General features: G+C 41.9%; 1 protein-coding gene across 3 annotated transcripts in view; it reads right to left on the bottom strand.

Moving 5' to 3' along the window:
* The window catches only part of SUZ12 (SUZ12 polycomb repressive complex 2 subunit), a 32,058-nt gene extending 11,292 nt beyond the window's left edge, over positions 1-20,766 (bottom strand). The window contains exons 1-10 of one of the 3 annotated variants that reach the window (XM_080994478.1): positions 20,224-20,766; positions 18,497-18,543; positions 18,349-18,413; positions 10,898-10,966; positions 8,617-8,666; positions 7,411-7,496; positions 6,519-6,750; positions 5,667-5,769; positions 3,190-3,295; positions 2,327-2,474 (exon numbers count right to left, since the gene is read on the bottom strand). In XM_080994478.1, the coding sequence (XP_080850604.1) occupies positions 2,327-2,474; positions 3,190-3,295; positions 5,667-5,769; positions 6,519-6,750; positions 7,411-7,496; positions 8,617-8,666; positions 10,898-10,966; positions 18,349-18,413; positions 18,497-18,543; positions 20,224-20,581 (1,264 nt within the window). In that variant the 5' untranslated portion in view covers positions 20,582-20,766. Of the gene's footprint in view, positions 1-2,326; positions 2,505-3,189; positions 3,296-5,666; positions 5,770-6,518; positions 6,751-7,410; positions 7,497-8,616; positions 8,667-10,897; positions 10,967-18,348; positions 18,414-18,496; positions 18,544-20,223 lie in introns of all 3 variants that reach the window. The other 2 variants (XM_080994477.1, XM_080994479.1) reach the window with 2 other exon arrangements.
* Between the last annotated feature and the right edge of the window lie 2,946 nt (positions 20,767-23,712).

Here is a 23,712-nt window from a genome sequence, read left to right as displayed (position 1 = left end):
CATTCAGTTGGTTTTTGTACAGTGGTACCTCAGGTTACAGACGCTTCAGGTTACAGATGCCGCTAACCCAAAAATAGTACCTCAGGTTAAGAACTTTGCTTCAGGATGAGAACAGAAATCGTGCTCTGGCGGCGCAGCAGCAGCGGGAGGCCCCATTAGCTAAAGTGGTGCTTCAGGTTAAGAACAGTTTCAGGTTAAGAATGGACCTCTGGAATGAGTTATGTTCTTAACCAGAGGTACCACTGTACTTCAAATGCATGGCAACATTAATGTTCTACATTTGTACTAGCTCCTGGAAAAAATAACTGAAAATAAATTCAATTTCAGCCTTCCCTAAGATTCAAAAGAATCTGAATCAAACCAGTTCTAAGAATACTTTCCCAGCGTTCCTTAAAACTACTGAAACAATTAAAATAGTAAGATTTTTACAGTTTGAATCTCGACTCCTGATTCATTACAATAAGTCTTTACAGCAGGTTTTAACAGGCTGCAAAGAGGGAAAAAGAGTGTCAAGAGAATGTTGAAACCAAAGGGAACAAAGCTTCAATGTTTAAAAAACCTGTAAAAAAATCAAGAGTATTCTCCTGCTAAAAACAGGCTTGTGTTCATCAAGATGTATCTGACCAATTTAAGAAAATAAACACTTTGTGAATAACTGTTTCCCACACAATACAGACACCTGCATTCCAAAATACGCTAGCATCCGGAATATCCCAGTTTTATCACCAAGAGCAGAGGGTGAGCATTGAGGGGAAATTCACAAAACCATATTCCACAAACCAAACTGAGCCCAATTCACCCTAAACATCTTTTGTATTTATCAGAAATCTTCGTTTCTTCTATCACATATGAACTGCTATAGATGAAAATGGAAACTCTTACAAAATTAATCAACCTAGATAGAAATAAAAGCAACCACAAACAAGCTGCAGATTTAAGTGAAGGGCTCATTAGGGAGTGGAGCTCCGCTTATGGAGGGACGGGGTTGCTTTCGTCTGACTTTTGGCAATTCCCTTCTTCCTTCTCAGGTTCTCCTCCCCAACCCCACCCAAGATATACTGTGCGTTTATAAGCTTCATAAAAACAGGTAACAAGAGCATTCGCCAACAACTTTTTATCTATTCCATACTGAACATATCCAACTCATGTAAACATTAAAAAACAGCATAGAAATATAAATGTAAGTAGGAAAAAAGCTATTAACACAATAGACTTAAAACAACATAAATTGAAGTCACAGTCGGCAGCAGAAAACAGACTAGAAAATAAGGAAACTGCAATAATGGGCAATGACGTTATATAAAGAAGGGACCGACTGGAGTTCCCTAGGCATAGAAATTCCTAAGAGGGTACCATGATGGGGAAAAGTAAACTCTTGCAGATCACACCAACAAAAGGGATGGGGTACATGCAGAATTTCAGTTGCTGATCTCACAGTGTGATGAGGCAAGTATAGAAGCAGGTGTTCCCAAAGGTATGCAGGATGCAAACGTTAAGGGCTTTAAAGGTCAACATGGTCATACTGAATTGGGTTCAGGAACAAATCCAAAACAGTGCAGTTGGACCAGCACCCGACTGACAGACTCCCTCTTGGGCAGCCAGCTAGGAAGCAAACAAGCACATCCTGAGCTCTGACACAACAGGATCAAATTCCCACAGATTTCCAAACAGAGATTTCCACCAGATAAAGACATTTAAGCATTGTACACGTTAATCCTACCCAACTTTAGACAAATCCCCATAAACATATATATTTCTCTTGATTCTAGACTAGTAATAAAGGTAAAGGGACCCCTGACCATTAGGTCCAGTCGTGGCCAACTCTGGGGTTGCGGCGCTCATCTCGCTTTATTGGCCGAGGCAGCCGGCATACAGCTTCCGGGTCATGTGGCCAGCATGACTAAGCCACTTCTGGCGAACCAGAGCAGCACATGGAAACGCCGTTTACCTTCCCGCTGGAGCGGTACCTATTTATCTGCTTGAACTGGTGTGCTTTCGAACTGCTAGGTTGGCAGGAGCAGGGACCAAGCAATGGGAGCTCACCCTGTCGCGGGGATTTGAACAGCTGACCTTCTGATCGGCAAGTCCTATGCTCTGTGGTTTAACCCACAGCGCCACCCGCGTCCCTAGACTAGTAATAGAATCACAAAATTGTAGAGTTGGAATCGACTCCCAAGGAACATCTGGTCGAACCCCCTGGAATGCAGGAATCTCAATTGAAGCGTATGCATGAAACGCATTAGAACAGTGTTCAGAACTAGGCAACGAAAGAAAACAAAATCCAATATATGCAAGCAGCACTATCTGTATGTCAACACTTCCTTACCTATAGTCTGTGTAGGTTTCACAGAGCTGGGCTTGTTTTCTTGAGGGAAGCTCTCTGAATTCCGTGTTGAAAGCGGCTTCGCAGTAGGAGTTGTCGGTTTGTCGTTTGCCTCTCCTGACCATCGTAGGGTAAACTGAAGTGTGGGTCCCTGAGAAAATGTTTCAAATGGAGGTAACCTCTGAAACAAAAATATATTGCTTTGAGAGATTTTCAAAGGAGCTTCAAATTGGGACCGTTACAGATGCCACCGCCAGCTACTGACATCAGGCACCTTTTCGGCGCTTGCAAAAAACAGCAAGCGTATCCAGAAGTACAGATGTTTTATGCTTTTAATCTGTTTTTAGCATACTGTTGATTTCATGTTTATTTTTAAAGTACCAGTTTTTAACTCTTTTTACTGATAAATTTAATGACTTGTGGGGTGTTTGTTTTTTGTTTTTTTGTAAACAGCTTTGAGGTTTTATTACAATTAAGCAGTACAGTGGTACCTTGGTTTGCATACGTCTTGGTTTGCATACGTTTTGGATTACTAACACATCAAAACCAGAAGTGTGTGTTTGCAACCTTTTTTTTGGATTACAACCCATTTTCTTACAAACAAATTTTTGGGGGGAGGCCCCATTGGCGAAAGCGCGCCTTAGGTTACAACCTGCTTTGGTTTACAAACGGACCTCCGTAACGGATTATGGTTGTAAACCAAGGTAAATAAATTTTGTTAATTAAATAGTCTACTTCGCTTCAAGGCTTCGGTCCTACAGCTTTCAAGAAGCGTCACTATTTTCAAGGTCCTTAAGTGTTTTGAAGCTCCTCACTTTATATACACTTTTCAAGAAGACTTTTTGGCAAATGCCAGTGGCACAAACCTTCCCATCCAGTATTGTCTCCCATGTTGCTCTTTTCTTGCTGACTGGGCACTCTTCCATTTCTTGCATGGCTACCTCATATTCCCCATCAAGAAGCTGCAGTCGTCTGTTGCGCAAAATATATGTAAAGAGAAATTAATTTCATTAGCTGGCATTCAATAACAAGTCATGTTAATTTGCATGAATCCATCATCCACATCATCATGCGAAAGACTGGGCTGGATGAATCCCTAGCCAGAATTAAGATTGCTGGAAGAAATATCAACAACCTCAGGTATGCAGATGACACAACCTTGATAGCAGAAAGTGAAGAGGAATTAAAGGACCTTTTATTGAGGGTGAAAGAGGAGAGCGCAAAATAAGGTCTGAAGCTAAACATCAAAAACACGAAGATCATGGCCACTGGTCCCATCACCTCCTGGCAAACAGAAGGGGAAGAAATGGAGGCAGTGAGAGATTTTACTTTCTTGGGCTCCATGATCACTGCAGATGGTGACAGCAGCCACGAAATTAAGAGACGCCTGCTTCTTGGGAGGAAAGCAATGACAAACCTAGACAGCATCTTAAAAAGTAGAGACATCACCTTGCCAACAAAGGTCCGTATAGTAAAAGCTATGGTTTTTCCAATAGTGATGTATGGAAGTGAGAGTTGGACCATCAAGAAGACTGATCGTCGAAGAATTGATGCTTTTGAATTATGGTGCTGGAGGAGACTCTTGAGAGTCCCATGGACTGCAAGAAGATCAAACCTATCCTTTCTTAAGGAAATCAGCCCTGAGTGCTCACTGGAAGGACAGATCCTGAAGCTGAGGCTCCAATACTTTGGCCACCTCATGAGAAGAGAAGACTCCCTGGAAAAGACCCTGATGTTGGGAAAGATGGAGGGCACAAGGAGAAGGGGACGACAGAGGACGAGATGGTTGGATAGTGTCTTCAAAGCTACAAACATGAGTCTGACCAAACTGCGGGAGGCAGTGGAAGACAGAAGTGCCTGGCGTGCTCTGGTCCATGGGGTCATGAAGAGTCGGACACGACTAAACGACTAAACAACAACAACATCATCATCATCCACATCATGGCTGGGCTGCACGCACACTAGGGCTTTTAAAAGTTCCCCATCCTATTGCAGTTCCATGTCACATACCTACCCCAAAGCATACCTGAGCAAGGGCTTCTGTGAATCCCAGCCAGTTCTCTAAATAGTCCAACGTACATGACAACCGAACACAAATATTCCTAATCTATTTATTCCACACACCCCTCCCGGAAAATTAGCAGCATGACAATAAGGTATATAGTTTCATTAGAATAGCAGCTGCACTTGTTCATCCAATGGAATTTATTACTTAAGTAGCAAATACCTAGTTAAACCCACCACAGGAAGCCCTTAAAAACTATGATGATGGCACATGAATTCTAGACATCAAGTTCCAATATAATCCATGAAAGGAGAGTACAAAGACAGTGAAAGGCAGCTACTTATAGTTTAGCCAGGAACTTAAAGCTGCAAGTTTGTAACTTTTGTTTGCATGTGAAAAATGTATAAATTCAGTATCCTAGAGTTTAATCACAATAGCACAGCCCACTTGAAGGATGAAAGCTCTACCCTTTTCCATAATATTTTAAGCATTCCACCAGATCAGGACCCCAGCAGTCACATGTTTTAAAACAAACACAGACGTCAGAAATGTGTGGGGTTTATTTATTGACACTATTTTGATGTGTACTATTATGTACACATGAGCAGCTTGCATTTTAAATAGAGATGGGGCAGTAGGCATGTTTCAGGCAATTCTTTTTACTATGCCACTACTAAAAATGTGAAGGCTGGGGGTGTGGAGAGAGAGAAAAACTGGGGAGAGGAATAAAATGTTCAGAACAATATATTTATTCCCCCTAAATGATTTCTAAAAACTATGCGAGAGGAAGACTTTTATGTAAGGTTATGTACTGGAGGAAACAGTTCCTGGAATACTTAACATTCTTCTTTGTTTTACTATAATGCCAGTGGTTTCTTTTAATTATTTTTTGCTTGTTCCTCATAAACTGGTGCAAATAAAAAATGTGGTAGCTTCTTATAGTAGCTCATTTGTAGCAAAAAATTAAAAAAGGAAATTTGCTCATTTGTTTGAATGAATTGTGTTTTTAATATACCAAACATGATAATTTTATGGCTAACCAATTCATACACAATACATTTTATGCTTCTAAATTGATGGTTGACTTGTAAAGGCGGTTTAAAAGTAAATCTTGCATTTTTTTCATTTCCCCAAAAATTTCTGATTTCCTCCTGTTGCTTCAAAATTTCACATCTCTAGCCATGACAAAGAATTTTTCAATGCCGTTTTGGGAAACATGAATCTCTAAAACTAGGATTTATTTTACAGAAGACATTTAAAAGATTAAAATGAAATTCACGCAGAAAAAGGCAAATCCAATACATGCCCTAGGAGAAGTCTCTTTTTAAAAAGTATTACCTGTTTTTATCAAATACAGTCATTTGTGCTACAAAAGTCTTCTCCCCATCTTCACGGTTGGAAGAATTGCGTTTTCTTCTAGCTGGAAGCTCCTCGTTAACATCTGCATTTAAGCACACTAAATATTATACTTGTAAGGAATAAATATACACAAATTTTCTGGCATAGCTGTTCAGTAGGAGTTACTGAATTAGATTCAATGAGGGTTTATTTTAACGATTGTTTCAAACTTTAGACAAAGTTCTTTGTTCAACCCCTGGTGAATATTACATTATTAGAATAAGGCTCAGTTAAGAATCTTCCAGGGACATCGAAAAATGGAAGTTCTATTCTAGAATGAAAAAATGAACAGAGATCCCTCCAAGTTAGTATTCTTGCAAGGAGTGCAGGCTTCTTGAAATCTTACACACACATTTCAGTTGTAGTGGTGGTTGTGCAATTGTGTATGCCAGTGTAACATCCAAACAGTTCCCATGTTGATCCTCAACTTTTTAATGGGAGGGAAATTATTTACACCAGTTCCTGACGGGTTTTTAACCATGGAATGAATAGGCATAGATGTGCTCTTCCTCTATGCCACCCACTTCACCAGCAGAGCTTGTCTGCAGTACGTGGGGGAATTTCCATGGACACATCTACAGTCAAGGCAGTGGATCTGCAACCTCCAGGGTTGTCAGGAACACTTTGTCTCATCCTAAAACCACTCACCCAGAAAAACTGTTGAGTATAGGATTGGAAGTATAAAGCAATTAACGCCCACACATTCAAAAGCCTGCTTAATATTTTTCTTTTAAGCAGCTAGCTGATTTCCCCCGATTAAATGAGTAAGTTCTGGATATACTTCATGCTTACCAATGTTTTCATTAGTTTCACCATTTATCATCCCATTAAATTCTCTTCTTCCTGGACGCGTTACTCTGAATAATAATGAGTAAGACTTCACCATATGGCTGTTACTGGGTTCAAATTCGTTGCTGGAAACTGCTAGTGATGGAAAGCTGCCTGGTTTCATTTGGTTGAGGTCTGGATTCAAGGGTACCTGCTTTTTACCAGTAGGTACTTGCCTTACTGGACAACTAACATCCTGTAGACATAGAACATATTTAATACTTTTCAGCATCTGGATAAAGTGAAAATGAAATGCCTGTGAGGTTTAACGAAGACCCATTGGGGGGATGGGAAACAGTTTATAAATGATGAACATGTATTGTCAAACTCCCTCTTCTATAGATTATTGTGTAGTCTAAATCTAGGATATGACACATGATGAAGTTAAAAAATCTGCTTAAAGTGAGAGAGAAGACAGCAAGTAATCTCTTTCAACATTTATTGAATTCATTATTTTATTAGAGCAACAAAGCACAAGATTCTGTGAACCCATATTCTTTAGGGGAATTTTAAAAGCAGAGAATACAGACAAAATATTAAAATGAACTGGAAAATGATTATTACTTTTTTCTTTATGACTTGTAGAAATACTTAAATGATATATTTTCCACCAGGGAAAATGTGGGCTATAAATAATAATAATAATAATAATAATAATAATAATAATAATAATAGCAGCAGCAGCATTTTGGAGATCTTACAGTATTGAATTTAACTGGGGACTGTTGTATTATATTATATTTAAACGCCTTTGCAGAGTCTCGTTAATAAAGAAAATGGTTTATATATATTTTTAGGAAACTCGACTGTTAAAAGCTGCTTTCTCCTGCTATTGCTAAACCATGCCTAAACTTACCTTTCGTTTCTTGTGGCAAACTTTTATAAGCAGTACTTCCAGAGTTACAGAACTTTGTTCATTTTCTGAGTTTTGCAATGGCTTATCTAAAAAGAGCCCAAGGGGGAAAATGTTTTAAACTTCTGAAAGAGAGGTTCTACTTCAGTGCAACCCAAATACATATCTGCCAGTCTAGGTGCTGTCTTTATGCTTTAATGTGTCACTGGCCCTTTAAACTATATAGAGAACCTTAAGCACAGGCCCTGGAGCACTGTACTGCATTACCCAATTTGCGTGCAGGGCAGGGAGGAGAGAGATCAAGGGGAGAGTTGAATGGAGAAGTGCATGTTAACTCTCAGCTGTGCTCACTGGAGCCACTGCTGAAGCCCAGGGTTAATAGCCGCAAGAAGGGGCAAATGACAGGGCCCACTGAGGCTGATACTGGATCCCTGATGCTGCTGCTAGGGTGGCAGTGCTCAGCCCAGCACTATAAAGTGCCGTGTCAGGTGAGGATGAACCCACTACCAGGTCCAGAGTAATTCCAGGGAAATGAAGATTACATGCAGCTGCTTCGTCTATTCTATCAAAGGACTGGGCCTTACTGCTGCCAGCTCACCACCTCCCTAGTAACTATTTTTTTAAAAGCAATTTCATTAGCTATTGGTTAGCTAATGAGAAGAAATCCCATAGGACAGAGCAAGGGCTCCAGCAGGGCACTTGGACCACGTCCCCCTGAAACCTGATTCCAACCCTGCAACAGCTATTCATTTTGGGGAGCAAGCAAACAGCAATTTGCAGAAAAAGAGGACTGTTGCCATTTTCATGGACATGTAGAGCTCAACACTTTCTGACAATTTAACACCATTCAACCAAGAGGCCAGTCTTTAATGTTGTCTGCCTGCACATGTACCAATAAAATTACATGGGTTACAGCACTAAAACTTAAATGTATCTTGATTCTTACTTAGATCATTTCTACTGTTATTTTTCTCCATGATAACTTATCATCCCAAAATGTTAAGTGTACTATAAAATGATATACAGTTCAGCTTAGTCATAATGAAAGGATTTTATAAGGACACATTTCGCAGTCTACAAGCGAATCACAATAAATACTATTTCACCCAGTGAAAATGCAGAGGTCCATGAACCTCAGTTACACACCAAAACATTCCTCTATCATCAGTAAATGACATTGAAAGAAAAAGTGTATGATGAAATACGTACCATTTTTATGGAAGAAACCAGTAAAGGTGAGTTGTAGATGAGCAGACAAGCTAAAATAAGGAAAGAAATATCGTTTCACTCTTCAGACATTCTAGGCACATTTAAGAAATGTGAGAGAAGACAACAAGTAATCTTTTTTAACATTTATTTTCTTAATCTAACCTGGCCTCATTCATGCAATAATTGCACCCAGATTATGTTACAGCAATGCACTTCACACGTGGCTGCCTTTTTAGACAGTTTAGGAATTTCTAGAAGTATCTGGCTGGCCAATGCAGGATGTTAATCAGATGGGTCCTTCTCATGTTCTTATGAAAACATGAAACATGCCTCCCTTTAGCAACATCATGGGACAAAGCATTGGTCCAGGAATTTCCTAAAGGGATTATACTTAATGGTCAAATCAGTGTTTTTCACTCATATTTTGGATCGTATCACAACTAGATGATTGTGCTCGTGGAATGAGTTCAAGTGCAACAATGCTTCCCTTCCTTTATTAATTGTATCTGTTTTTCCTTTATTTTTATTGTGTGCCCTCTTAGGAGTTTTATGCTTTATGCTTAAGCAGCCTATGATTTTTTTCTTACAATAAATAATTGATAATAGGGTCACCGATTCATTAACAAGTTCAAAATAGCTTTCTTTGTTTTGTATTCAATTCAGGTTTTTAAACAGGGTAATTTTAAAAAATCATTTATACCCTATCTTTCCAAATAGTTCAAGGTGGCCAACAAAATTAACATTAAATTAAGATATGAACGATAACACATAATTAAAAACTGTACAGCAACAAAAAACAAAAACAAAAAACAAACAAATAATAATAATAATAATAAATTTTATTTATATCCCGCCCTCCCCAGCCAAAGCCAGGCTCAGGGCGGCTAACAATAAACAAATAATCAAACAATCAAATAATCCAACATTCTAAAACATTTCATTATAAAAATTAATTAAAATCAAATTAATGGCAACCGTTAAGCAAAGTTCTGTGCAGGTTGCCAGAGGAGGGAGTCAGGCTGGGCCCTGACCAAAGGCCTGGTGGAACAACTCTGTCTTGCAGGCCTTGCGGAAAGATGTCAGGTCCCGCAGGGCCCTAGTCTCTTGTGACAGAGCGTTCCACCAACAAAAACAAAAAACACCTTAAGGATGGTCAACCAAGTGCACTAAAATAACTAACAGACCAAGGATTTCCCTAAAGTGGAAGGTTTTCACTTTGCAGTGGAAAACATGTCAGGTAAAGAGTGAGGTACATGTGTCTGGGAGGCAATTCCAAAGTGTGACCAAGGCCACAAAAAAGGCCATCACTCTGGTCCCAGGAGCACAAAAGTTTTCCTGTTAATTATCTTAATATATGAACAGACTCATAATGGAGAAGATGGTCCATCAAGAATCCTGGTCCCATACCATATAAGACTTCACATGTCTTAACCAGCACTTTGAATTGGGCCCAGAAACCAACTGGAGGCCAATTCAGCTGTTCCAACAATGATGGAATTTACCCCTGGCATTCATCTCTAGTTAATATCCTAGCCATCACAGTTTATTTTTCTGAACACTCTTCAAAGGCTGCCCCATTTAGTAGTTCAAGCATGTGATCACCCGAGCTGGGCAAAAGCATATTCCACCACTGCTTGTCACCTGGTCACCCAGGGTCAAGGCTGGGTCCAGAATTACTCCCAAAATATGAAGCTGCAATTTCAAGAAGATACTTCCCCATCTATCAACTGATATGTTGACAATTGGGAGTCATAGAAATAATTAAATAATGACGATCAATAAACTTATTCCTATCTACAACATAGCACAGGCATTTTATGAAGGTTTTCTGGCAAGGTTTCAGCATATTCACCTAACACAAATGCAACAGTTTTGAACAACAACAAGCAACCTACAGCAATAGATGGAAAGGTGTGTTTTCGCACATGCACTACAGAATAAACTGTGATTCAACTACATAATGGAAATCAATGAAATTTCAAAAACAAATAAATTACTAGAGCCGGTTTGCATGTTTTGCCGCTTTTCAGGAAGTGACTGCATGTTTTATTTCATCCATATTAAGAGCTAAACACTGTAGCGCAAGTTTACCAGAGAACAAACAGACACCACACACAACACCTCTGGTAAAATTAGTTTACATGTATTTTATTATGGGAGGAGCAGAATTTCATTATACTTCCAGTCATATTTCAGTATGACTTCTACTGACATAGAAAATACATAATCCCATTTGAAACACTGTTACTGAAACATTCTCGGTAGATAAAATGAATGTTACCTTTGCAAGTCGTGTTCTCCCTGTTTTTTCTCTACTTTCGTCAGCATCCCGTCTACTCTGAATGTTTTCCTGTAATAAAAGTTGTGTTTTTTTGAAATTTCACTGATCTCCATTATGTTGTTAAGTTTTGCTTCATAAAGATTTGTTCCAATTGCTTTTTTAAAAAACCTGGAAGGGAGTCGGGTGCACCAAGTTGTGAAATACTTCACAATATGACACAGAAAGCTAGTGTTTAGCCGCATGATGTTAATCCCTAAATATTTTGTCTTTCAATCATGGCTATTTTCAAAACGTTTCAATATTTACGCTTAGCTCAAGAACACTTGCAGAAGTAAAATGTACTATCACTTAAGAATCACCACAGGCATAAATAGACAAAGGTATCAGAAACTGAATTCTAGAGTTACAGAACTAGAATTCAGAAAAGCTGTTTTTGCTTTGTGGGAGCTCAGCTGAACACTAGCGACATTCCTTGTACTAAAAACATTCAGGTCTGGCAGTGTGCCAGTGTCTTCATATGACAGCCCTTTACTGAATATTGGGGTATAGTACAAGGAGGACTTAGGCCAGGCATCAGCAAGTGGTTGCTAGATGCATTTCTCTAAGAAGATAACTGAAAAAGGTTACACAATCGTTTAGATCAGCCTGTCAAACTGAAAATAATTCACAATTGAGAAAAAGCTGGTTTCTTATCAAATAGATCTTGAAATCCCATACCTGACTGCACTCGTCAAGCTTTAATATTTTTATTTCTCAAGTTGTAAAAGACTGAGAAATTAAATAAGTATATATAATTGGAAGGTACTTCCCTTTCCAATTCTAAGGACAAAAAATACAAATATGAGAGAATGTTCATACAACGATAGGAAATTTCAAATAAGGTCTAAGTAAAATCTGTAAGGCAAAGGACAAAAGTAAAAAAAAAAAGGAATAGTGCAAGTTCTTTAAAGTCTTAAGCAATGCTATTTTCATTGCTTTGTAAATAATTTACTCAAACGGAAACATGAATATATATTTATACAAGACAATCCACGCCAAACTCACTCAGCCGCCTTATATTCAGAAAGCTAGTAACTGTGGTCGTAGCATTTTATACTTGCTTTGACTACTCTGAAGAATAAAAAGCGAACATTTTGACATCTCTGCAGCTTAGGGCTTAAAATATATAGTTTAGTCTCTGCCCATGCAGAACATAAGCACTTGAAGGCTTATGTGTGGAACCGTTGTTAAATATTCGGGAAATGCTTTTTGACTGTTTATATTGGGAGTATGTTTCTGAAGCGAGACAGATGGGGCCATGTTACTGGATATGTGTAGGAAAGTGTATGGGATAGGAAAGAACATGCCAGGTAATCAGAAGCTGAGATATCACACAAGTGTCTCTCCTGATCCATCCTTCAGTCCTGGGAACTGAGGTAGCCTTGCTAGCAATCCACCAAGTCTTCGAATGTTGTGGGTGAATACAGGGTCAGTTAACAAAGAAACAAAGTTCATCCACGATTTGATTCTGGGTGAGAAAATAAGACATGTTGCATACTACGAGTATCTATTTCGGGGAAGGAAGTATAAATCTCCTATCTCTGCCCACTAGGCTGATTGATACAACAATCTCCTGAATCAGATGAGCATGCGTGTGACCCTAGGATTCAATACCCTTTTTCAAGGAGCCTTGTCCAACACTCTGCTAGCTTCCATTGTGTGTCCTTACAACTGGGTTTATAAAGACAGGATACTAAATTTGTAGAATTTGTACCCTGTTCTTCAGCCAAAAAGGCTTTCAGAGCTGCTTACATGAGCAAAACAAAACAGTCGCTACCCGCAGGCTTACAATCTAAACACACACACACGGAGGGAAGATGGGGGAAGTGACACCAAGGGTTATCTAGTCCAAAGCCCTGCTATGCGGGAATCTCAGCTAAAGCATCCTTGACAGGTAGCCATCCAATCTGTGCTTTAGAACATCCAAGGAAGAAGCATCTGCCACCTTCTAAGGGGGTCAGTTCCGTTGACGGCTCTTATTGTCAGAAAGCTCCTCCTGATGTTTACTAGTAATTTCCTTTCTTGTAACTTGAATCCATTGGTTCAGGTCCCAAGCCTGCTCCGCCTTCCATGTGACAACCCTTTCAATATCTCATCTGTCTCCTCTTTTCCAGGCGAAACATATCCAACTTCCTCAACCACTTCTCATAAGGCTTTGTTTCCAGACGCTTGATCATCTTGACTGTCCTACTCTGCATGCATTCCAGCTTGTCCTTCTCAAATTGTAGCACCCAGAACTGGACACAGTGTGGCTGACCAAGGCAGAATAGAGAGGTACTATTACTTCCCTTCATCTGGACGCTACATTTCTGTTGATGCAACCTAAAATAGCACTGGCGTGGTTTTTTTGCTGTTGCATCACGCTGTTGACTCTTTTGGTCTATTATGATCCCAATATCCTTTTCATATACAGCGGTACCTCGGGTTAAGTACTTAATTCGTTCTGGAGGTCCATTCTTAACCTGAAGAACCACTTTAGCTAATGGGGCCTCCCACTGCCGCCGCACGACTTCTGTTCTCATCCTGAAGCAAAGTTCTTAACCCGAGGTACTATTTCTGGGTTAGCGGAGTCTGTAACCTGAAGCGTCTGTAACCTGAGGTACCACTGTATACTACTGGCAATCCAGCTGTCCCCCATTTTATATTTGTGCAGCTGGTTCTTCCTGTCTAAGTATAGAACCTTGCATTTCTCTCTACTGAAATTAATTTGGTTAATTTTGACCCAGTTCTCCAATCTGTTAAGGTCATTTTGAATCCCAATTCTGTCTTCAGTGGCATTAGCTACCCCTCCCAGTTTGCTCTCATCTGCAATTTTGATTAACATCCCCTCAATTCCATCATCCAAATCATTTATAAAGATGTTGAACAACAAAGGGTTCATTCAGGACAGAACCCTGCGGCACCCTACTTGTCACTTTTTCCCAGGATGACAAGGAACCATTCATGAACACTCTTTGGGTTTGGTCAGTCAAATTCACCTAAAAGTTACGTTGTCCAGTCTACATTTTACCAGCTTCTGTACAGGAATATTATGAAGGACTTTGTCAAAAGCCTTACTGAAATCAAGGTACACTACATCCACAGCACTCCCCTAATCCACTAAGCTGGTAACTATAAAAAAGAAAAAGAAAAATGAGATTCATCTGGCATGACTTGTTTTTGAGAAACCCATAATGGGTTTCAGTAATCACAGCATGACAGTTTAATTATCTGTTTTAGGACCTTTCCAGGCACTTATGTCAAGCTCACCAGTCGGTAGTTACCTGGGTATTCTCTCCTCCCCCCCTTTTTTTAAGATGGGGACAATATTTGGCCACCTCCAATCTACAGGGACTTCACCTGTTCTCCAAGAATTCTCAAAGATTATAGACAGAGGTTCTGAGATTACATCCAAAAGCTCCTGCAGTAAGATCACTGTTCTTTCCCTTTCCTACAATTTTTACACAATCTGCCTTCCATGTTCAAAATCTTAGATATCGTCACAAGTGTACACATCATTTATTTTGAGGTTGTACCCCTCAGTTTCTACATTCCAGCCATGAGTCTCATCTCACCAAGTTTCAGCAATGCTTATTGGGTCATATTTGTCATCCTATAAGAACTCAAGTTCTTCTTGCTTGCTTCCTGTACTTTGTGCATTCGGGCAGGGACAACTAAAACCACCAGTCATTCCTCCACACATTGCTGCCCCGTCCTCCGCCACCACACATCTTTTCTTCTCTGGGGAGCAACAGAAATCATTCTGTACACTGTCCACTACTACCTCAATGTATTCCAAGGCCTGCAGTTGTAGTTCTTGCTCCTCAGGCTGAGAATCAGTATCTGAGGTGAGGACATGAAATTGATTTTGTAGCTCCAGAGACACAGCATGGCTGCTGACAGTCCTGGTTTTCTGCCTAAAGTTGCTGTAGCTTCTCTTCCAGCAAGGCAACTAGCTTGTACTCACTGCAGGTGCAGTTTTGCATTCTCAGGCAGGAAGACAAACATGGCACTGGTGTTGCAGGTCACTGAAGCAGCTCCCTTGCTGTCAATGTCTCTTGGTCCTACATGCACCATGAGACAGCACTGCAGGCTTCCCCCTCAAACACCCTTGTTTACAAGTCCCTCCAATGCTCCAAACACATTCCTTCCACCCTGGAACTCTCGACTTTGACTCTCTTGACTTTGTGGAATTTAAATATCGTTCCCCGTGAGGTCATTTGTTCATGTCCCCTAAAGCACCTTTGTCTTGGTTGGATCCAGCTTAAAGCACAGAACTCTCGACTTTGTGGAATTTAAGTATCATTCCCTGCGGGTCATTTGTTCGTGGCGAAGGGAAATGTGATACGTTTTGTTAATAGGAGGGTGGGTGTGTACAACTCTGCTAAGTAACCCTTTTCTCGTTAGAATCTATATGGGATCTCCTGCTTTGTACTGCCCTTTGCAAACATAAGAGCCCTGATGGATCAGACGAAAGGCCTATTGTCATGTTTCTTACAATGTCCAACCAGATGCCTGTGAGAAGTCCTGCAGTTTGCTCTAAAGCACCTTTTCAGACCTCCCCATGCCTTATACTTTTCATTTTGCACAATCTGAGAATGTGGACAAGATTCTTGAAACCGAAAGACCCAGCATGATCTTTGTTCATCATGGCTTGTAAATGCAGCCAGAACAGGGTTTGGGTTGCAGAGGTCGTTTGACAGCACTTAAGTAAATGTGAAGACACTCTTGAAGATATCCTTGCACTTCTCTCCAATATGAATGAGTTTTGCCCAGTTTCTAATCTGCATTTTTGATTAAGATACCTGACCATGTTGTGGTGAACCAGCTCCAGCCTTTGATTTTTGGAGTCCTAAACAGTGAGGCGAGGAAACACTGACTCCTGCATGAATCTGTCCAGAAAGTCTGTTATGGGTCTCCTCTAGATTCCATAATGGGAGGCCCTCTTCCGTGTTCCCCTGCTATCTGAAGAATGGTGAGCAAGCACAAGAGTGGGCCTTCTCACCTGTGGCATCCATATTGTGAAATAACTCTTTTACAGAGGTATGGCTTGGCCCCCATAATACATCCTGTCCTTTGGCGGGTGGTAAAGACCATTTTATTTCAGCAAGCATTCTCCTAATTTGGTCTCTCTGTTTAAACTGATGGCTTTTACAGTTTAATTCTTTGTACTTTATTATTTGTAGCTGGGAGCTGCCTTGAGAGTACACTTCAGGAAAAGACAGAATAAAAATGTATTCAAAAACATTGTTGTTTTTGCTTCTCGCAGAACACAGTTGACATGACCATCATTCACCTACAATTCAGATGACCTTATTTTGCAATTCTCATGGCTGTGCTTGCACATTAATATTCTTATGAATATTACACATAGTTACTAGCCCTTAACACATTTTAATAGTCATTTATGTCACACTGTCATTTATACCACATTGCTGGAAACAACCAACAGATCTCATTTACAAAAGCTTCACTGCCTGGCCTCTTGGATGCAGTTCTTTCTTACCAAATGTTTACCAGTCAACTAACTATATGCAAACATGAATTAAAGATTAAAGCTAAGAATCTAGGCCTTTTCAGAGTGAAATGTGGCATTTGCCAATGCTGTTTACCAATTAGCAGCAGTAGAGAGAAACATACACAATGGCAGCTTTTGCATATCACAGTAAGCTATGACTTACTATGCACAAGAGAATAGCAGCTATTTTGCTACTTCCCTCTTGGGATGGGAGAAAACAAACCCATGACCCCCAATTTAGTGTTACAGCCCAATTAGGAACCAGTTTATTTTGCTCAAGCTATAACTGGTATGCCAAGAAGAAACATTGGCTTATCAGTATGGTTTTCTTTAAAGAGCAAACCAAAGCAAACCAAAGCAAACCAAACCATGATCACTTGTTTGGACTGCTAAGCCAGTGATCACAATTTGGTTCCTCCCAATGTGGCTGAGGAGTAAAGCAAGCACAATTCATTTGAACATGGCAATCCATGGTTTATGGTTTACCATGATGGGCAAACACAGCCAATTTCATCTTTCTCCATCACACTGCAGAAATATATACTAAGTATAGATGTTGCAGTAAAAAAATATTCCTTGGCTATCTGCAGTAGCAGAAAAAGCAGGCTCCCATACTGTCGCTAAATGTAAGATATTTCTGGAAAGAAAACAGATTTAGTTTGAGGAATTCTATGAGTCCTTAAATAGCCATACTCTTTCAATACCACAACTACATTGAAACAAAGACATACCAAAAAAATACACCTATATGTAGCTGATGCGCCCTATCATCCAGTAGCAGCACTGACCATTACAAGTTATTTGACAAAACGTCCCAGACTCAGAACATGATCAAGGATTCATCCCTCTGTTTGCACTAACACCCTACAGCACACAAACCTAATTCCTAGATGTCTACTGACCTATACTCCACTATAGTCTTCTGACTAATTAGACCTATTTTTACATTATTTAAATCTGTTGGTTCTTGCTTTATTTTAAATGGCTTTCAAGAACAATTCATGTTAATGGGCAACAGCAATGCTATATGCCTAAGAATTAACTCCCATTGTAGTTCCCTTTTCCGTGGCAAGCATACCCCATTCCTTCAGTGTACATTTTATCGCTTTGTTTTTTTCCATCCTCTGACGTATCTTATGCGTATCTTGTTGACTCAAACAATGTTTTGCACCACTAATTCCATTCAAGTGGAGTCACAAATTTAATCTTTATAGGTTATCTGAGATAAAAACATTACGTTGCAAGCACTCAAAGCTAAAGGCAGTTTTAATTATTTTGAAGTGTATTAGTATTTCAAGGCTCCTGATTGCTAAACCCACTGCAGAAGCTCAGAAATGAAGTTAGTTTGGATTACCATTTTTCTTTACTTTCCCACAGACATTGTCTATAATTATTTTTTACTGAGTGGCTAAGTTTAAAGAAAATATAAAGTATTACCCACATTGACCTGAAGCAAAGCATTGTGACTTAAGATGGAAGTACCACAAGCAGTAACAGCTAAATAGCAAGCACAATACAATGTTAATTAATTACCAGACACTCCCAATTACTTATGAAGTATATATATTTTTTATGCAATGTGATTTCATCTTTGACAGCAAACAGTTGATATTTTTCACTGCTATGCATCAGCAAAGTGAATCTCTGAAAAACTACCACCTGCAAGCTCACATTGCAAACCAAACCACATGAAAATTTAAGACAAATACAAGGCTTCATTACATATGTACATGTTATGTGGTCATTAAGTTCATTTCCAAGTGAAGTTTACAAAAGAATTTAGATCCCAATTTTGGAGAAAGTTATCATTCATACTATACATAGGCAGTACCCTACTATTATCATCATCTCAGTTGCTAAAGAGGGGAGGACGCTAACATATTAAATAACAAACATTTTTAATATGTGAAGTTACCTTTTGATATTTGTTCGAGAGTTTCTGTGGGACATATACGTGAGGGTTCTGTGCAAGAATATTGGCTGCAACAGAAAACGAAAAAAGTCAATTCAACATTGCCACGAGTGGATCAAAAAATTAAAATAAAGGATTAACAGTTACTCACAGCTATGAGATTGCGGGTGCGTAGAAATCTATATATTTGTGTTGGTTCTGTGAGAGAAAATAGAGCAGTCTTTTACAAAGCAGAAAATTTGACACTTTACTAGCTTTTCCCTGACACACATTAAATTTTTGAAGATACAACATTATCCATTCATACCAAACATGTGTAGTACATAAATACCTAGACTGTAATGAAGCAAGTGGGCACTTTCAAGCAGCAACCTAATCACTATCAGCTACAACCAAGTGACCACTACTGTGACCACTACCCATCTACTACTGGGAAATATGGCAGTATATATTTGAAAATAAACACCCATAACATACAGCAGTAGATCCAATAAGATAGATTAAAAATACTTTTGTGGAATGGAGTATTTCCAGAAGCTAATTTTGCATCCCTGACACTTGAATAACCAACAGCAGCATTATGCCCTTGGATATAATACATTCTATCTTGCTAGCAAAGTCTTGACTACTTAGCTCCTATGAAACACAAAGTTCACAAAGGAGGAAGAATATTCAGATGGTTAACCAGAGTTATGCCTGTCAGCGTAGAACCCTTCAACATTTCTACAACATCTCTGAAAATATATAATTTAGTGAAAGAAAACATCTTAAATTCTTAGAAAACTGACTTCTGGGAAACACACTAGTTCCTTCCTAATCCAACTTTAAAATCTTACTCTATAAAGTGTACAGATTTATCATTCACAATTTCATTTTACAAGAATCAGAAGATGTGCTTTAAGTGTTCTAAGAGCAACTGCTGTCCCCCCCCCCAATGTTTTTGTTAAGCTGCTGTCTTGTTAGATGAAAGTTCTAGGGACTGAACCTTTTCACTTTAAAAACTAGTTGTTGCAATGTTTAAAAAGGGGTGGCAGTTAAAACCTTTTTTCTATACATAAGGCAATTTTGTAAGGCTACCAAATAATCGGCCACATTCTTCAGACTAATTCCTGATCACGTTTCCTTCTCGAGTTCTCCACTCCTCCTTGACCAGCCTTATCCATACCTTCAGCCTTCACCACACAACTCAAAATGACAAGTCTGCAATTTTTGCCCCAAATAGAATAACCAACCTTTTTAAGGTCCAAAACCAGAGACCAATTCCCTAACCCTCCATACATCCCCCCTTGACTTTCCTTACAGTTCATAAAACCTCAGCTTCGAAAATGATCTTTTGTGGGACAAGGAGTCCTTCAATCGCTTAGGAAGACCAGCTTCCCAATGAGCTCTCAAGGGGTTGGGAGGGAGAGAGAGATGAAGAAGACACTCGTAACAACATAGTATCAACTTACAACGCCCCCCGCGGCTCTCCCGAGCCCCGAAAGGTAATCCTACCGAGAGGCGCAATCTGACTACTCCTTAAAATCCTTCGAGGTGGAGCGTGTGTGGCACGGCCTCATTAATGTAACAATTAGGCAGGGCGCGGGTTTCCCCCCACGGGCAGCCCTGGGGGCTGACAACCCTGACAAAGGAGCAACAGCATTGCTTGCAGAGCACCCCTCCCCAACCGAAAGAAGGGGGGGAACCACCTCCCGCCGAAGGACCCGCGCGCGCCAGGGGGGAAAGGAAGGCACCCCCGCCGCCCCACAATAAGCGGCCGATGCTGCTCCCTCTCCTCCGCCCACCACGCCTCGACTCGGGCGGGAGGGGGGAGGGAGGGAGGGAGGGGAACGGTTGTTATTTTCGGGGCCCCCTCCCTCCTCCCCCCACGAAGCTCACTCTCGAAGGCCTGCAGAAAGAGCTCGTGGTCGGCCTGGATCTGCTCCATCTTCGGCTTCTTCACCGGCGGGAGGGCCGCAGCCGAGGAGGCCGCTGCCGACGACGCCGAGGAGCCGCAGCCGCTGCCGCCCCCCGAGTAGCCGCTGCCGAGGCCTCCCACGGCGCCGCCGGACTTGCCGCCCGGCGCGGCGGCCGAGGTCGAGCCGCCGCCGCCGCCGCCGAACCCTCCGCCACTGCCACCACCGCCCGCGCCTCCGCCCGTGGCAGTGGCCGCGACGGCGCCTCCCCCTCCGCTAGGAGCAGCCGAGCTGGGCCCCGCGCCGCCGCCTCCTCCGCCGCCGTGCTTCTGAGGAGCCATGGTGGGAGGGGGGGAGAGGGCCCTTTCCGACGGGGCAGGGTCGCGTGGCGGGAGACGCGGGGAGCGGCGGCCCGCGAGGGCCAGGAGGCGCGGCGCGGCGGAGGAAGTGGGCAGCGCTTCGACTCCGCCAATTCGCCCCGCCGCCGCCGATCGGTTCTCCTCAAGCGCCCTCTCTGCTCCAGCCAAACCCGACGGCGCCGCCGCCAGCCGCTCCCGCCCCCTCCGCCGAGCGCCCATTGGCCCGCGCCCTGGCGCCGCGCCGCTCCATTGGCCGGCCCAGAGCCCGCCCAGAAGTGACGGCAGAATGATTCCGCGAGAGTTTGGTTGGACCGCGCGCTTCGCCGCTGGGAGCTCGCCTCCCCCCCTCCCCCTCCTGCTTCCTTTGAACTGAATTCGCGGGAAAGCGGAGCTGCTCCTTCCTCCCCCCACCCGCACGCTTTCGCCGCTGCGGTGCATGACGGGAGAGGACGTGGGCTTTAGGGAACTTCTTTTAACCGACGGCTCACGTCGAGGCGCGAGGGGCTCCGAGGCGCGCGCCTTCGTTCCGTGGAACGCGCCCCGATTGGAGCCGGAATTCGAGCGCGCGGAAACAGGAGTGGGGGGGGCGCGCAATCGCGCGATAGTGAGGCTACGTCCACACGTGCCGCGCAGAGTAAGGTGTCGGCTGCCATCTTGGTCTGTTTCCCTCCTGCAGCACCAGGTGCTCTCTGCAACTCCCATTAGCCCAGTGGGGGGGAAACTGCCCCCCCACTAAATAAAGTAAATAAATGACAATTTGCATCGTAGATAACTACACGCCCCACCCAAAAAAAATCTTGGCTATGCCCATGGCCGCAACCAAGCATATGGGGAGATGGTCATGGCCCTCTTGTTTTATACCCCTTTGCCTGGGGTGGGCGGACACAGGTGGCATTGTGGGTTAAACCCACAGTGTTGGTGCTGACCTTTAAAGCCCTAAACGGCCTCGGTCCTGTATACCTGAAGGAGCGTCTCCACCCCCATCATTCAGCCAGGACACAGATCCAGCGCCGAGGGCCTTCTGCCGGTTCCCTCATTGCGAGAAGTGAAGTTACAGGGAACCAGGCAGAGGGCCTTCTCGGTAGTGGCGCCTGCCCTGTGGAACGCCCTCCCTTCAGATGTGAAGGAAATAAGCAGCTATCTTCTCTTTAAAAGACATCTGAAGGCGGCCCTGTTTAGGGAAGTTTTTAATATTTAATGCAGTATTGTTTTTAACACTTGATTGGGAGCCGCCCAGAGTGGCTGGGGAAACTCAGCCAGATGGGCGGGGTATAAATAATAAATTATTATTATTAAACCACAGAGCCTAGGACTTGCCGATCAGAAGGTCGGCGGTTCGAATCCCCACGACGGGGTGAGCTCCCGTTGCTCAGTCCCTGCTCCTGCCAACCTAGCAGTTTGAAAGCACGTCAAAGGGCAAGTAGATAAATAGGTACCGCTCCGGCGGGAAGGTAAACGGAGTTTCCGTGTGCTGCTCTGGTTCGCCAGAAGAGGCTTAGTCATGCTGGCCACATGACCCGGAAGCTGTACGCCGGCTCCCTCGGCCAATAAAGCGAGATGAGCGCCGCAACCCCAGAGTCGGTCACGACTGGACCTAATGGTCAGGGGTCCCTTTACCTTTACCTGGGGTGGGCAGCCTAGGTTCAAATGGCAGGAACTACAGTACAGTATGTGTTTTTGTTAAGGGAAAGGGTGAAGGAGCCTAATATTTTACTACTTATCTGCTAGGCTGACTCCTAGTGTCTGCCTCTCCCAGGGTGGCAGCTACTTCTGACACAATGTGCTTGATATTGTTGAGTGAGAACTTGCACAGGTTTTAAAGGTGAAAGGTATTCAGTTGTTCACAAACCACAGAGTGAGGCCTTCTTGAGGAGAGGTGATTCGGGTGCACTAGCTGACAGAGGAGGTGAGAACTGTTGCTAAGGCCATTTGCTTCCTTTAATGATGGTCCACAGGGGCGGGGGGGGGGGAGCTCTTCAGTGAATCACAATCTGCAGACCACCCCACCACCCCCGCTTGCTTGCTTTTTTAAAGAGAGCTGCTAGCATTTGTAGAACCTAAAACACGATGTACATATTCTAATAATCCTTTTCTTTTTTAGAAATTGGGCTGCTTCCCTTTTTGGTGTTTTATTCCTGCAGACACCTGTGGTTAAATGCCGTATTTTCTTTACCTAGGTATTTTGTTAAAATGCAAACTCTTAACTCTTGTTTTGCTTTACGATGGAGCTGTTAATTTGATTGTTACTTACTGGACTTTTTTTTATAGGTTTTGCCGTTTTTGTATATTGCTTTTTTTGTATCATCTTACTGTTATTTTGTTTCACTGTTCCCCACTTGAGGATTGAAATGTTCAGTGAAGAGGATTTATCAATAATATCCATAACGGCAAAAAGTGTTTCTCTTTTCAACATCTTTGAAAGGTAACCCAGAAGGCAATTTAAAGAATAAAATTCCAGAATTACTACTGTGTGATTACCCTTGTAGCCTTGATATGCCACCTTTCCACAGCGAACTGTTGATATGCCACCTTTCCACAGCGAACTGCTGCTGAAGCAGCTAACAACAGACATCCATTCTTCAGAATTCAAAACATGGTGGGAAGAGAAACTAGTTTTGTAAAGTTTAATAAATTCAAATAATACAATATCAACAATTCAACAAACAATTCATTACTGCAGATAATCAACCCAGACTTTATATGTAAGCACAAATAAAAATAAAAATTAATGGGCAAGCAATAAACACAGTTCAGCGTGGAAGAGGACTCTTCTCAGCATGCTTGATGCTTCAAGGTTGATTCCCTCAGCTCTCCATGGGAGAAGGGTGAAAGCAGCAAGAGGGCAATGATGGTAAATTTTATTTGCCAGCTTACCCAAAACAGCAGCATTTATAAAGTATATAATAAACAATGTGGTGGTTCTGGTAATCTCTTGGAAGTTTGTTTTTTAAAGTATCAAGTGCTGTGTAGCAGCAACCTATTTTGCTTTGCAGGACCTTGACATATGGTGTCCCCCGTCCAACTTTAGTACTTAAAGGTTCTAGGTAGTTTGTAGGATGAAACCCCACTTCTTGGTGTTCTCCAGATGTTTTGGAAGAAACATCTGTTTTACT

The sequence above is a fragment of the Podarcis pityusensis genome (genome assembly GCF_964106645.2).
Source record: "Podarcis pityusensis genome assembly, chromosome: 2".
Lineage (NCBI taxonomy): Eukaryota > Metazoa > Chordata > Lepidosauria > Squamata > Lacertidae > Podarcis > Podarcis pityusensis.
This window is presented reverse-complemented; position numbering and strand designations above follow the sequence as displayed.